Source organism: Barbatula barbatula (genome assembly GCF_947034865.1).
Source record: "Barbatula barbatula genome assembly, chromosome: 9".
In the NCBI taxonomy this organism is placed as follows: domain Eukaryota; kingdom Metazoa; phylum Chordata; class Actinopteri; order Cypriniformes; family Nemacheilidae; genus Barbatula; species Barbatula barbatula.
Window position 1 is genome coordinate 2,089,509 of NC_136772.1, and position 14,450 is coordinate 2,103,958.

Sequence of the window (14,450 nt, forward strand, 5' to 3'; positions counted from 1 at the left end):
CACTGCGGGTCACAAGCGTCTCACAGACATGAAACAAAAGACCCAGCGGTTGACCGGCGATGGCCTCACAACACACCGCTGATGGAAGGCTCGTCTGACTGCGTCAAAAAAACACCAGCAGCTCGGGAATGTAAACTACAACAGGAAACCGCTGCAATTTGCTATTTAGAAGCACAGAGCCGAGTTTGAGATCACTGTCTGATACCGCGTGTTTCTCTCACTGTCCTTGTTCTCAATCTTGCACAGCATTCTCTTTCAATCCATCACTATCATTGCTAGATATCACTGCGGGAACTCCTCCTGTGTGAATGCACCATACAAGATCAATGGCACGATTTTCTGACACAAAGAATGCTGAAGGTTACGCGATGCTCAGGGGCCAAATTCAACTTTGAGTTGATGAAATAAAAACAACGTTCAAATTCACCTCAACAGCTTGTAGCTTTCAATCTGTACCTCTGTTTATCCTGGAAAACACTAGTGAGATCAAAGACCTCAGCAGCCGGCGTATGATCTGACCAAATAAAGTCAGAGTAAAGAGTTTATGTATAAAGAGATTCTTTTTACTACGATATTGCAGTTTACCAAGAGTGATGTTTAATGAAAACATTATATGTCATATCGCCATTTATAAGATAAAGATTTCTACAAAGCAGCTTTAGAGTAATAAAAAGGAAAGCAATGAAAAATTATGCAAATTCAAAGTACATACGACACAGTAAATCAGTTCTGGTTGACTTCAGTTTCTCAACATACATATGTATTATAGCTTAAGCATGCTATTTCTGTCGTTCCTGGTCGTTTTTTCAACATCCACAGTTAATATCTGGTACGTTGCAGCTGTGCTACTGTGTTCAGATCCTGATCCACACATCTTGTCAGCTCTCATTGTCTGCTCTGTTTGAGCTACACTGCCATCTATAGACACCTGCAGTGAAATGCAATGGATTTAATCCATCAATCTGACCTTCTGTGTGTGTGATAAACCATAAACAATCACATATACCGCAAAACATTTGAATCTCCCGGTTTGACCATACAATATTTTTACGCACAAACATGGGAACACACACAAACAGACACACACACGTACACAGGCACGGGAACACACACACACACACACACACAGCTGTGTTTAAAATGCATGAGTTTCAGCTCTCCTGTGGGGAGGAAAATCCGGTATTATCGCAGTTTGAGGTCTGCTCTGTAGATCTAAGGTGCATGCAAATAAAGAGCAAGAGAATATTAATCACAGGCAGAAGGAGAGAGAGACAGAGTGAAAGAGAGAGATGAAAAACAACAATCGCCCTGCTCCAAAACCTGCATACATAAGCAACAACAGAGGGCATCACACACTCCCTGCAGCCTTCATAAACTACACTGTGTGCTGCCTTCTAAAACACCTTCTTCTGGCCAGATCTGAGGCAGCACCAGATGGTGGACACAGCGAGAAAAATGTTGATTGTAAACACACTTCACTTCATTTAATACTTCATAAGTATCCAAACATGATCAAATATTTACATGTGTTGTGTACTTCGATGCTTAATTAAACGTTACACATCGAGTTAGTCGTCACTGAATGTCACGCGCGCGCGAGGACCTCCTGTCCAGTCAGAGCGATCTGATCAGCTTGATCAAGACCTTTCATGGATTCACTTACAGCAGGTCTGTACACATTTTCACTACAAATCTATTTCTCTGTGAGCAACATGACTGGGATGTTTACCTGGAGCACTGTGCAGTGAGTCTTTCTCTCCAGACACATGATCTTCTTCATAGAAAAACTTACAGCAGAAAGGCTGTACCTGTCTGCGTGCAGCATCAGGCTTCATGGCATGAGATGTGAAATACTGAAGAGGGAGGTTGTTTTATCAGTCTGGCACATACAAACCCCACACGTGGCGTTACCGTTCTCCAGTACTGTTACAAGAAATTCAACACGATTTAACAAAACACTAAAGTTTGCAATTGCTCGGTGAAGGACTAAAGTACTGAGTTCTCGAACATGACTCAAACACCTAATGTAAACCTGTAATGACACGTATGAGATGATACACTTAATGATATTCTGTGCAGTAATAAATCTTGTGTCATGTAAAACTGCTCTGAGCTTCCACCAATCCTTCAAGAAATCCTTCCTGACACGGCTCTCAAAGATCTTTGATGGTTCGTCTCTCTATGTCATTGTGCTGAGACAGATGGTCATGCATTACCGGACGAGTCTCTAAATATGCATGAACACACATAACATGCTAAGAACACACAGCTAACAGCCACACAGATGGTTTACGTGTGAACATCGGAGTGCCTGAGGGAACTTTTAAATGCCAGACAGATTTTTACTAGTTTTTTAGTCGACTTTTATTTGTATTAACATACACCATAAAACAGCTTATCCATCCACAATTGGTATTTGGAAGCTAATTAATCTTATCGACTCTAACACCACTTTTGACAATTTACTGTGGCATTAACAACATATCATATTGAATCGCCAGGGAAATGATTGCAAATACAGACCAAATTTTAGTTTTTGTTTAATTCTGTAAACTACATTGAAAGTTGGGACAAATAATGTAATAAAAATTATATTTCTATGTATTTTTTCAGACATAAAATACTACAAAGAAAACAAGTTTCCCTTTTAACTCAATTTTTCTCACAGTTTTCATGTCCTGCTGTGAGGATGATTTTGTTGAAATACAACAAACACTGTGCTGGAAAGGCCAAAATACATCTAGAAATCCTGATTTGAAACACAAATCCATGTCTGTATATTGCGATTATTTGATAAATTGCCCAGGCCTAAGCATCACAAGAAAGAAACACATTCGGACCAGCCTTCACACTTCATTTAAGGATGGACGATACAATTGCAAAGAATTGTGGGATGTGACTGCAATATCAGACAAACATTTCTGGGATACCTAATTACACACATCACACACTTTTATAAATTAGCAATGTGTCGACAGTAGAACAAACGCGCTGGAATATTCAAGTAAACTGTAAAAGCAAAGGCTTCCTGATAAAGACATCTCATCCCCCATCATCTCTCTGAGGATTTGCTCAACATCTGCTAACACTATCCAGCTCAAACACGCTACACTGCTTTGCTAGCGATTATTTTAACCTGTAGTAGACAGTGGAATCCAACACAATCTATCTTCCTACAACAGTAGATATGTGGCAAAAGATAAACCATCCTAAACGGTACTGACACTGAAACTCATGGAAACGTTTGGGGAACTCAGTGTGAACTTTAGAAGGTTCAACACGCTGGGATGGAAATTATTACCTTAACTTTCCAGTAGAGGTCAGTGAGGAGTCAATGGGGATGAGGCAATAACCCCAAATTAAAGCAATGACACCATCACCACAGGAAATATGTTGTGCGTGTCTGTCTTTTGATGACCGAACCACATAACATATGGAGATTTAGAAGAACCAGTGACTGCGGGCTAGTAGCAGCTGTTTAGATGAAACCAGTTCAATGTTACTACATCAACTGTGAGGAAATGAGCAACAGGAATGAGCTTAATAAAGCTCCACATTATTTATCCACATTTTAGATGACATCTGCAGTGACAAATCAAAAGTGAGTAATGCAAGGGAGAGTCCTGAGGCCAGTATCAGGAAATCTAACTCCGGCAGACTCTCACAGCATCGTCCCGTATCACCGCTCTGTTCACCCAGCGGCAGACAGGAATCTGCTCTGAGGAAGAGCTCTCTGTGTGAACTGACAGATACTGTTTTCAACACCTTTTTGTGAAAATCTGCTCACCACCCCACACAGACACTGTGAGAAATGAGAGAAGCTTCCAGAGAAAAAGTTCAGCCAATACTTGAAATTCTGTCTTTATTCGCTCTTGTCTTGTTATTTTCACATATGCTTTTGTTTCCTTCCATGAACACAACAGCAGATGTTAGGCAGAAGTTGTTGTTTTCCTACACAACATTTTGAGATGCTCCAAAAAGGATGGAGAACAGCACTAGTCTCATGAAAAAGGTCAATTGAAGCATTGTGTCAAGAACAGAAGTCCCTTATTCAATTTTCAATAACAATCTTCCTTTTCACTAGACCTCACGAACCTCATCTCCAATCATGTTTTCATAAAAATGGCACTTGTATGCACATTGTGCCAGATTTTGTTATTAGCTCCAAATCTATTGGATCTCATGACATGTGACCACAACATAAAACACACAATATTGAGCGAGAGGGGAAGATCATTAATAAATAATGACAAAAAAAATCACAAAGCTATAGTACAGCTTTTATTTAATGCCCAGGTTGTATAGAGTAATTTTAAGGCATAACGTTTACACCACCCTACACACAACGATATTTTGTCCCTTTGCATTATTACAGTATCAAGGGCTTTGGAAAAAATCGTTATTAGTATAACAAAATAAGCACAAGAGACATAAAATACAGCTGATCCTTGTTTACACAGAAAATCCTGCGCTTAAATAAATAACAAACAAACCAATGTGACTGTGTAAAACACAGCAGACGTCAAATGCATGGTCTTCATGTCCCTCATAGACACGGTGCTTCCAAGGAAAAACTTCGAGCGCTGTTCTCTATTTATTTGCTAAAATATTATGCATGCAATTTACCTTTGCATGCTATTCAGTTGTTAAAGAAGTCTAACTTTGCTGTTATTATGGGGAAGGGGATTGTTTACATTGTGTAGTTACAAATTGTTTGCGAAATTTTTACAATTTAACGGTTCTGTATTTTGACTGCAACTGTCATGAATCCTGATTCCTTCACTTTTTTATGAGTGACACCTTTTTATAAACAGCATCTTTTTGTGGGACTTACAAACCTATACAATACTCACCATGACATATAAGTATAAAAGGGCATTTTAAGTCAATCAACTGCAGTGTTTCCTCTCTCAATCAGCACAAAAATGTGGTACCGGAAAACGGTATAAATCTGGAAAATACTGTTATATTGATTTATTGTCATACCGCCCAGCACTACAAACCTTCCTTGACTAACATTGACAACCAGAAATGTAGTCCCGAAGAGCTAAACAAGTCTTCACAACATAACAAAAATGCAAACAATAAAGCCTTTTCACACATTCATGTCCGACTGACATTGATGCTTTAAAACAAAATGCTCCCGTACAACTCTCTTAAGAGAATTTTGTAGTCAAAGCTTTTTTCTTCCGAAATCAACAGCATGCTACAGATAATGTAGATAGATCCTAGGTTACATTTAATCTAAGATCTCCAAAGGTCAAAACAAAAACGCAGGTTTGCCACGTTTCCGATGTTTATTAGGATTTTCTCCCTGACGAATCTCAAATCCAGAGGGATCTCATTTTGGGCGTGTATCTTTCTTTAATTGTCAGACTAAAGAAACGTGCAAAGGGCAAAATGGTTGAAGCATGTCGCGGTGTCTTCAAAGGTTCCAGCTCTTTCAAAGAGAGGTGCTGATACAACACACATGTGAACACCAGATGTGAAGGAGATGCCAGAGTGACCACTAAAAAGAGTTCAATCCTCAGTGCTAAGTCCTCTGAAAACAACACTCGGGTTGGGACAACACTTTGAAGATTTCAGCTGTTGTTCCTAACACACGGGGAGCATCAGACAACAGTTTGTTTATACACACACAATGTAGAGTTAAGTACCTGTACACACGCAAAATCCTGTTCGAACATACAGCTGTTTGCTACAACAAAGTGCTGACGTCAGCAAATTTAAATGAGAGTTAAAAAAAGGCAAATTCGCAGCATCACGACTACAGTTTTTAGTCATTTACAAAAGTAAAAAGAGCAACTCCACTGTCATGTAAAGAAGACCGACCTGGAGATTTCTTGCAAGGACGAGCCGCCATCACATACGTCTGACGGGGCAGGAGAGGTGAGGACGGGAGAGACATAGAGACCCCTTTAGCCAGGCTGTGCCTAAGGCCTTCCTCTGTGGATGGGTACATGCCAGCATCTTGCACCGCACCACCCGGGCACCTTCGCTGGGCATTGAGCAGGTAGAATTCTCCTGCTAACAAAAAAAGAAATCTGAGTTACACGGTATACATTATACATTAAATGACATTGTTAATGACGTTACAGATTGTTGAGCAGTTTTAGAAAACAGCATTGTGAAACTAGCAATATTCAGAAAATATATACATATTATAACAATATAAGATATATAAGTTAAATAATAATATAAAATACTTTATACTTTGTGACTGTACTATATGTGTGCAAGTATACAAAGAGGGCGTGCAGTGAACAGAGAGATGTTTATTTTTCGGATGGCAAAAGACTTTGCTAAATGTTTGGGAAATATTGCTGTAGGTAAACTGGTAGAGCTAGTAATGTCAAGTTAAGTACGTGCCAGTACAAGAATATGTCGATTTATAATGCTACATGCCGCAGCAACAGTAAGAGTAGTATGGTACAGTTATACGCTATTCTGAACAAGGCCCTCTGCTTTCTCATTTTCTCCCACTCTCTCCTCTCTCCCACTCACTCTCACCCCCTGATGAAGACCACAACAAAGATGGCTAGTGTTTAAAAGGCAGTTAAACGGTGAAGAATGCCAGAAAACAGGAAGTTGGCATGCCCCAGTCACACCTCCGCCCGGCCGCAGGCTCTCTTTCAACACCCACTGGGGTCCGGTAACGGTGACCTCTGACGAGAGCGATGACCTTCAAGTTCACAACAAAGAATTTCTAAGCATCTCATCATGCGGTTGCTAGTTTGAGATTCTTTCTGAAGCAACGTTATGCCCTTTTCATTCTTGAATATTTGATTAAATCTTTCAAAGCTTGCTTAATGACAACATTTTATTAAACAAAAGTGATTCTGTAATATGGTGAATATAGCTGGTGCTATATTGTGAACTGTTGCATGACCATTCAGTATCCAGCAATAAAACGACGCTTGTCAAACAAAACCATGCTAGTGACAAACTTCAAAGCATTTAGAAACTGAATTCATTCAGACCAAACAATGACGAAGTCAGATTTGACATTTGAGGAGTCAAAGACCTTCTTTTCTGAAAGTCATTCACTCCAACAAAATTCACTGAGATGCATTCTTCGTGTCCTATGCTAGAAAGTTATCTGGAGCGATCTGTCATTTCAAGCAAACACAGAAATAAAAAAGATCTCCTTACTTATAATAATGTTTAAACAGATATGGAGATAGTTAGAAAAGTTGTGGATTTCGACTAACAAGAATAAGCCTTTTTATCAAAACGTTTGAAGTGAGAATTTCTCTTTATGATTTGCTTTTACTGAGCTGGTTGCAATGCATTCTGGGATTGCTGTTGTATGCAATGGAGCATTTGGGATTTAAACAGCCCTTGCATCAGGGTGGCGCCTATGATGCCTTTAAATGCTGCCAACATAGAAAGGCTGAGACGGGCTGAATCATGATCCAACCACAGGAGGCCAAAGACACAGACTAAAGCAAGAAAATACCAAATTGTACAGAGAGAGACAGTGTGAGTGACACTAAAGTAAACTTACCAACCTTACATCTGCTCCCTGGGCCCGAATCAGACCACATGCAGTAGACCTGCAATTGTCCAATGACATCAAGTCTAACAAATTATACTAGTCAATGTTTAACTGATTACAACGTCTTTTCAAGCCAACTCAGATTAAGGCTCCAGATCCACAGAGAAGCTTTTACGTGGCCGAAAACGCCAGGCACCGGCTGAAAACACCGTTGTGGGCACTTGAACTTAGTTTTTTTAAGTTGGTTACTATGAAATGCTGAGCGCCAGAACTAAGCCTGTGGAAAAGAACGGCCCTTTTTTTAAAAGCAGCGTTTCTGGTGGAAACAAATGGAAGAAACACGCCGTATGCTGGCAGAAACACCACTGTGGACACAGCTACTAAGGCTTCGGAGTGTAACGATAGCGGTTATAAAGACACTTTTACACCAGGATTGATTTTTATGGATATAATGTCAGAGAATGAGAGTTTTATTTAGTGTGAAACCTGCAGAAAATTCCAGCGATCTAATAAATGAATGCAATCCTTGTCTAACAGACTCATGGGAGAACGGTGCAGATCAGTGCCACACCAAGTTTACGCTGTGTACAACAAAAAAGATTTTCTACAAAGAAAAAAGTTTATTTTAAATCGCTGCTGTCCTTCTGAAACCTTGTATCTCCATATTCCGTGATATTTGGCCATAAATCATTATTCTCAGTCACCCTTTATGTTTGTCACTGGGTTTTGCAAATATCTAACCAATTAAAAGTATTAAAAAGTGCTCATCAACTTTGACAACACAGTGTTTTATCAATTCAAAAGTACAGTGATTTTCCATTCGCTGAAAAACTGCGAATTTGAACATACTGTATAAGGTTTCAGAAGGACATCAACGATATTAAGCCTTTGCGTTTCAGGAATCATGAATACAAGGTGCTTTAAGGGCATCTGATTTTAGGATCAGTTGTAAAGCTGCAAGAAAAGTTGATCTTGAAATGAATACATATTTTACTTCTGGCAAAAATATATTGAAGCAACTTAGCAACAATGGCTGTTTGGATGAACTAATGCCTCATCTGATTAATAATAGCCTCCATTGTTTAAGAATACATACATATTAGGATATATTCAACATCAAAGGAATTAAAAACGTTAATACTCATTTTGTGCCCGTATGAGTGTGAGCTGTCCCTCGTGTATACTGATGTGAATTCACATGTACCTTTGTCTTCTGTTTGTCTGCGAGGGAAATAAATCTGATCACAGGAATGTGAATGTTCATTGTTAAAGCGTCTAAATGCTTCAGTATAATAGCCCACCAGCCCCTGTTTCTCCCCTCCTCACACACACACTTTACCCTCTGAACAAAGGGACCGTAACCTTGAGAGAGATGAGCCCTGTTCACACAGAAACAGGCGTTTAGTATTCACATTGTGGCTTGTCACACTTAAAGACCTCCTGAAAATTGCCTGTTTCTGCCGAATTTATTTGACTTTACTCAACTGGGGAGTTTTGTTTCCTTTAATTAACGTCCTTGTTTGTGATCACGGCTCTTATGTTGCTGTACAGGACCTTTGTGTACAAATAACGTGTATGTGCATGCGTGCATGTGTGTCAATTTGTATCATCAGTCAGATAATATGGGAATAATTCATGCAGTTTCTCTTTGTTAAATTTACAACAGTGCTTGAGAGATTCAATGAGCAACTGAAACCCTGGAGATATAGAACGACAGCAATGACAGAGAGAGAGAGAGATGCAGCAAAAGAGGGGAAAAATAATGAAAAACTAAGCCAGGGAAATAAATTGTCTGCACAGCTGAACTCTCTTCCTAAAAGTCTTCAGATTCAATATTGACAATACTGATACAATAAAAAATAGACTTTACATTGCCAAAGTAATATCCATCCATTCTTTTTTCACTCTTAACACAATTCACTGTTGAGTGTCGTGAAGTTCATGACTGTCTGATTTGACGACACAGCATGTGATCAGACTCTTTCAACTCGATTACAATAGAACCGCATGTACATCACCCAATACACACACGCACACATCGTGTATTTGCTCGCTTACATTCGCACAAACACTTGTCTGCTCCCTGTAGAGGATCATTCAGAAGCCTGCGGCCTCCTTCATTGACAAAACAATAACAGCTCTGTATGTCAATCCACAGCATCCCATTCACAAACAGAGAGATTGTGGAAGACATTTAAGGTCTAGAGTGGGGTTTGTAGTGGCCACTAGCGGTGAGTTTGAGAATTGCAACCAATCTCTCGGTCCTCTACCCATCCGTCCCTTTTGAAACACGATGGTGGCCACCACAGTACAAAAAGATGTCGTTGGCTTAGACGGCGTGTCTTCTCATGTTGACGCAGGGAAGAGATCATGCGGGCATTAGAAAGACTGTAGAAAGAGCAATGTTTTTTTATAACATAAAATAAAGGGTCAGTGGATTTTAAGTATAAAAAGAAGGATAAAAGTCAGGACCTGCATCAATATTACAAAGACTTTCCAACAGAGACACGTTAGAACCCGCAGAAGATATCTATGGAGATACTTTCCAGCAGAGACGTTGGAGAGAAAGATCGTCTAAAAATCACTCCGGAGGAGGAGGTTGCTTTGATTCGGATCAGTATGTGAGTAACATTGTTTTTTGTTAGAACCGAGATCTGTTGTTGTTGTTGTAATATTAGCGGAGTAACGGAGCGCTTTCGAACATCCTTGTTTATCTGAAACCAGTGTGCTACTTGTAAATACGCTTGTTTTATTCATTTCCATTATCATTTGCATGGTCTTAGCTAAGATAAAGCTAAGCATTTAATGCTTGCATTGTTCAACACGGATAAGGGCAGAGCTAGGTAGCAGTAACTATCAACGCTGTTAAAACCAATTCATACCACACCAAGATAGCAGTTAGGAATAAGTTAGTATACGTTTTCTCCCCTTTGTAAATTAGGGACAACCCGACTTCGTACCGCAGAGTAGAAGAAATATAGAGTAGAGTATAGAAATAGCTTATTCTATGGTAATACAAACATAACGCTTTGAAATGCTGCCTATGTAATCAGCTCACTTGGATTTGGAATAGAGAAAAGGGCATTCACGAACAGCCAAATTCACAGTAGAAATGAGTTGTAATATGTCTGAAACATCAAGGCTAAGACCACATTAGCCAAACATCCTTTCTGGGAACATATTAGGCTCTTAATATGATGGGATACCACAAGCAGACAGACATCAAACCCACAACTATGCCAGACCAGCTAAACGCTGGCAGAACAGTCTGGAATCTCTTTCCCAGCAGCCCCTGGGGCAAAAGAGAGGGCATGACATTTTCCAGTTCTCTTTATAAACGCTAAATTTCAGCTGGTATGGGAAAATAATCTCGGACCAGAGCGATGTCTCACCCGTGTTCGTGTGAGACTCTCTGCACACACAAAAAGAAACCTGGTGATGGTGTCTTATAGTGGAAAAAGAGGAATTTACCAACATAGTAACTGACTAGACGTGATTGTGAATCTTAAACATATATATCTATTTAACTAAATAGATAAATGTGTTAGAATAACTTAAGAAATGTGGGTGGTCACTGTTGCATCAAATAATATGGGGAAACGTACATTATAAAATGTTTGGCTTTGGTAAAATAAGACAAAAACACAGAACTTAAACGACAGTACTTAAAAGAAAGAGTTTCTTTGCTAGAAACCATCGCCGCTTGTATCACGGCACCTGACGGTCACCAGCAGACCCTGCTTTGTTTTTCTGCCCTGACCTTGGCCTGTTGACCCGGATTAGCCACCTCCTGCTTCCTGTCCATAGCAACAGTTGGTTGACGGTTGCCGTGGTGATTCATTGAGGGTGAGGCTCTCCAAGCAACAGTGCAAAGATCAGGATGGATGGTGGATTCTGAGTGGCATTAACACGGATCATTAGGCAGGACTCAGTGAGGGTTAGAGGAACAACAACAGAACTGCATGACTGGACACCAGGAAGCCTCATGTGAGCCGCCTTTAGAGAAGATGAATGAAAGTGCAGACCACCAAACGCCTTATAATCCCATTAGAAAACAACCAGAAGCTGCAACAAGAGGCGTTTTAATACCAACACCATAAGCAAAACATAGCCATCTATACGGGTCAGATTTTGGGCAAAAATATATTTGAATCATTTAAAATAAAAAGCACACTTTCCAAAACACATTCCATTATTGTAATGCTGGCACGCGCCTTTACGTTGACAAGTTTGACTGTAATATTAGTGACAACTTAAACAAGTTCTTAGTGAAGCTTTCACATTTCCCCCGACTAGTAAAACTCTCCCACAGAGTCACCAGTGTGGCATCTCCCACCCTGACCCACAGAGCACTGAATGTGTATTAGAAGAGGTGGAAGCTATTACCCCCATCCCCCCGGCTCTTTGAAAAATGAGGACGGGCACAAAAGCACGAGGTCAGTAGTTCAGTCAGGCCTCTGAACATAAGACAGACAATTCATCCACACACACTCCTAGCTAGATCTCACCGCAGAGCAGAATGTGTGTGAGACCATCTAATGAAGAGACAATGACAGAAAGACCCAGACGGTCACAGAAACTCTTCATGGGACCTAGTAAAGAATCTAATTTTACATTTCCGTGTACCTTCAAGTACACGTTGTCACACATCTGTACAGTATTAACACTGAATGAAATCATTTCAGCATTAAGGAGACACAATACAGTAACTAACTTCATTTTAAGTTGGACATAATAACAAACGCAATAATTCAGTGAGGGCCACGTGTGATTCAAGGATTTGCATTATTGCACACGCTTTTATCCAAGTATGACACAATACGTATTCCCTGAGAATTCAACCCAAACCCATGTCTTGCTAATGCAGTGCTTCAAGACTTTTAAACAGTCAATAATACGCACATCAAACTTTGCTGTGAAATGTAATTCAGTCTAGACCTCCGATGATTCCAGTTCACTGTTCAAGTAATATACCGTTTGTTCCCTTTTCACTATAAACCAGCTTTAAGATTTTAAGGTCATTCTCCCGTGGCAGCTCTGAGCCAGATAACATGTAATCCTGTGTAATGCTGATCAGAGAATGACTTCACTTTGATTCCCTGCCAAATATGACGTATCTCTTATTAGTCTCGCCGTTTCCCCCTTTTCTCTTTTATTCACTGAATCAAAGTTTCCAAGGCCATGAGCTTTAGACCTTGAAAGAAAAAGAGGGGAAATAAGAAGCATTTAATCAGCCAGAGCTCTAGATGCCAACTGGTCAGCTGGGAATAAAAGACCTGTGTAAGCGGTTTGATTTAAAAACTCACTGAAGTGTCTTGAAACACGCAGCGTTGACAAATCATCTGAAACAGGAAGTTAAGGCTGGAACTTGATGTAAAACTGTGCAAGAATGTCATTTAAAAAACTTTATACAAAACTTTCGAAATAAAATGTCTGTCCTAATGTAAATTCTGAAAAAATTTCAGACATAACAAAATATACAGTGCGCATTATAAACTGCATATGATAAAACTACATACAATATAGTCCAATATTTAAGATGGATTTCTCTTCCAATCTTATTTACTTAAGTCAAGAATGTGTTAATATAACCTTGACAGCTTTTAGTTCCCAACTTCCCACGGAGCAAGCTTATAAATAACTAAGAGAAAGAGTGAAATGAGGAAAAGGTGAGAGAATGAAAGGGTATCTTGACGCCTGAATCTGGCCCAAGGTCTTGTAAACAGACGGCAGTCAGTCAATGTGGCCTGTTTCATGAGCATTCCCATGGAACTCTTATTTGGCTTGAGTTGAAATGTAAAGTTGGGCTGGGCCACGTGTGGACACCTGAACCTCAGTGTTTGGGTGTAATTCCATGTGTGCTGCGCTAATAACAGCCTCTAGGGTGTTCAAAGACTTCTGCTTCGTGAGCAGGTTCTTCCTCAATAGATTTCTTTGTGTATTCTTAAATGACAATCCTGGTTGTAGGGCTATAAACCTGTATAAAGTTATTTTGAAAGTTATTTCAAAACACATGATTAAAGCATTACATTGATTTAACAGTTTTATTCAATACAAATCTGTATTCTGAACAATACTGTTGCCATAAAATTATTTTCAAAATTAAGTGATGCAAGAAAAATGCATATTTTACTTTATATGTGCAATATTGCTACTAAAATAAGAGCCTTTGTGATAAATCACTAAAATGTTGACCTGGAATAGGCATGTTTCAAGGTATACCACGGTTTGTAAAAGCCACAGTTTTAAAACCGCAAAGACTTTCTGTACTACCGTTCCAAAGGTATGAGCTGTTTTTATTTACATGTATGTGTACACGCAAGTTTAATAACTGGAAAGGCGTGTAAAAATGACTTGAAAGGAATGCCATGTTTCCAAAAGGTTTGGCAACCACTGATTTTACCTGACATGTTCCCAATATTTTGTGTCGCTTAAAAATGTTATATATTGTGTTCAATGTGGAAAAGCGGTTCTTTACCCATACATTTTCAAGCTGTAATTGCAATGGCCACATTGCGAAACCGTGAAACTTTTGATTTAGGTTATCACACTGTAATGCCGCTCCATGCTTAACCCGGAATGTTTGACTTTACAGCTCATTGCATGCGGAAACAGTCAAATCAAGTAATCTCTCTACAGTAAATAGTTGATTGCTTGTTAAGATTTATCCAGATAACAGGACTAATGCAGGGAACAGAGACATTAAAAGCAGAGAATAAAAACGTCAGTGAATGTGTTCTGCAGTAGGAAGTACTGACTGTGACAGCCTGGGAATTCTGGGAACTCAAATTCAAAGCTGTCTGGCACTGCTGTCTGGTTTAAAATGGCACTGTGCTTGAAACTTCCTCCAACGGCTGTCAGTTCCGCCAAAAACCCATGCCTATGTCTGTGAGGTGTGCATTTTCAGGTTATTTGTTTCTGTTCACTCTCTTTATGGCTGTATCAAATCCTG

At 39.6% G+C, this 14,450-nt stretch overlaps 1 protein-coding gene across 4 annotated transcripts in view; it reads right to left on the reverse strand.

Moving 5' to 3' along the window:
* The window catches only part of tanc1b (tetratricopeptide repeat, ankyrin repeat and coiled-coil containing 1b), a gene marked incomplete at its 3' end in the record, with an annotated part of 88,736 nt that overhangs the window by 53,783 nt on the left and 20,503 nt on the right, over positions 1–14,450 (reverse strand). For 3 of the 4 annotated variants that reach the window (XM_079464775.1, XM_079464773.1, XM_079464776.1), the window contains exon 3: positions 5,833–6,027. In XM_079464775.1, coding sequence (XP_079320901.1) covers positions 5,833–6,027 — 195 coding nt within the window. The remainder of the gene's footprint in view (positions 1–5,832; positions 6,028–14,450) is intronic. The other variant, XM_079464774.1, reaches the window with a different exon arrangement.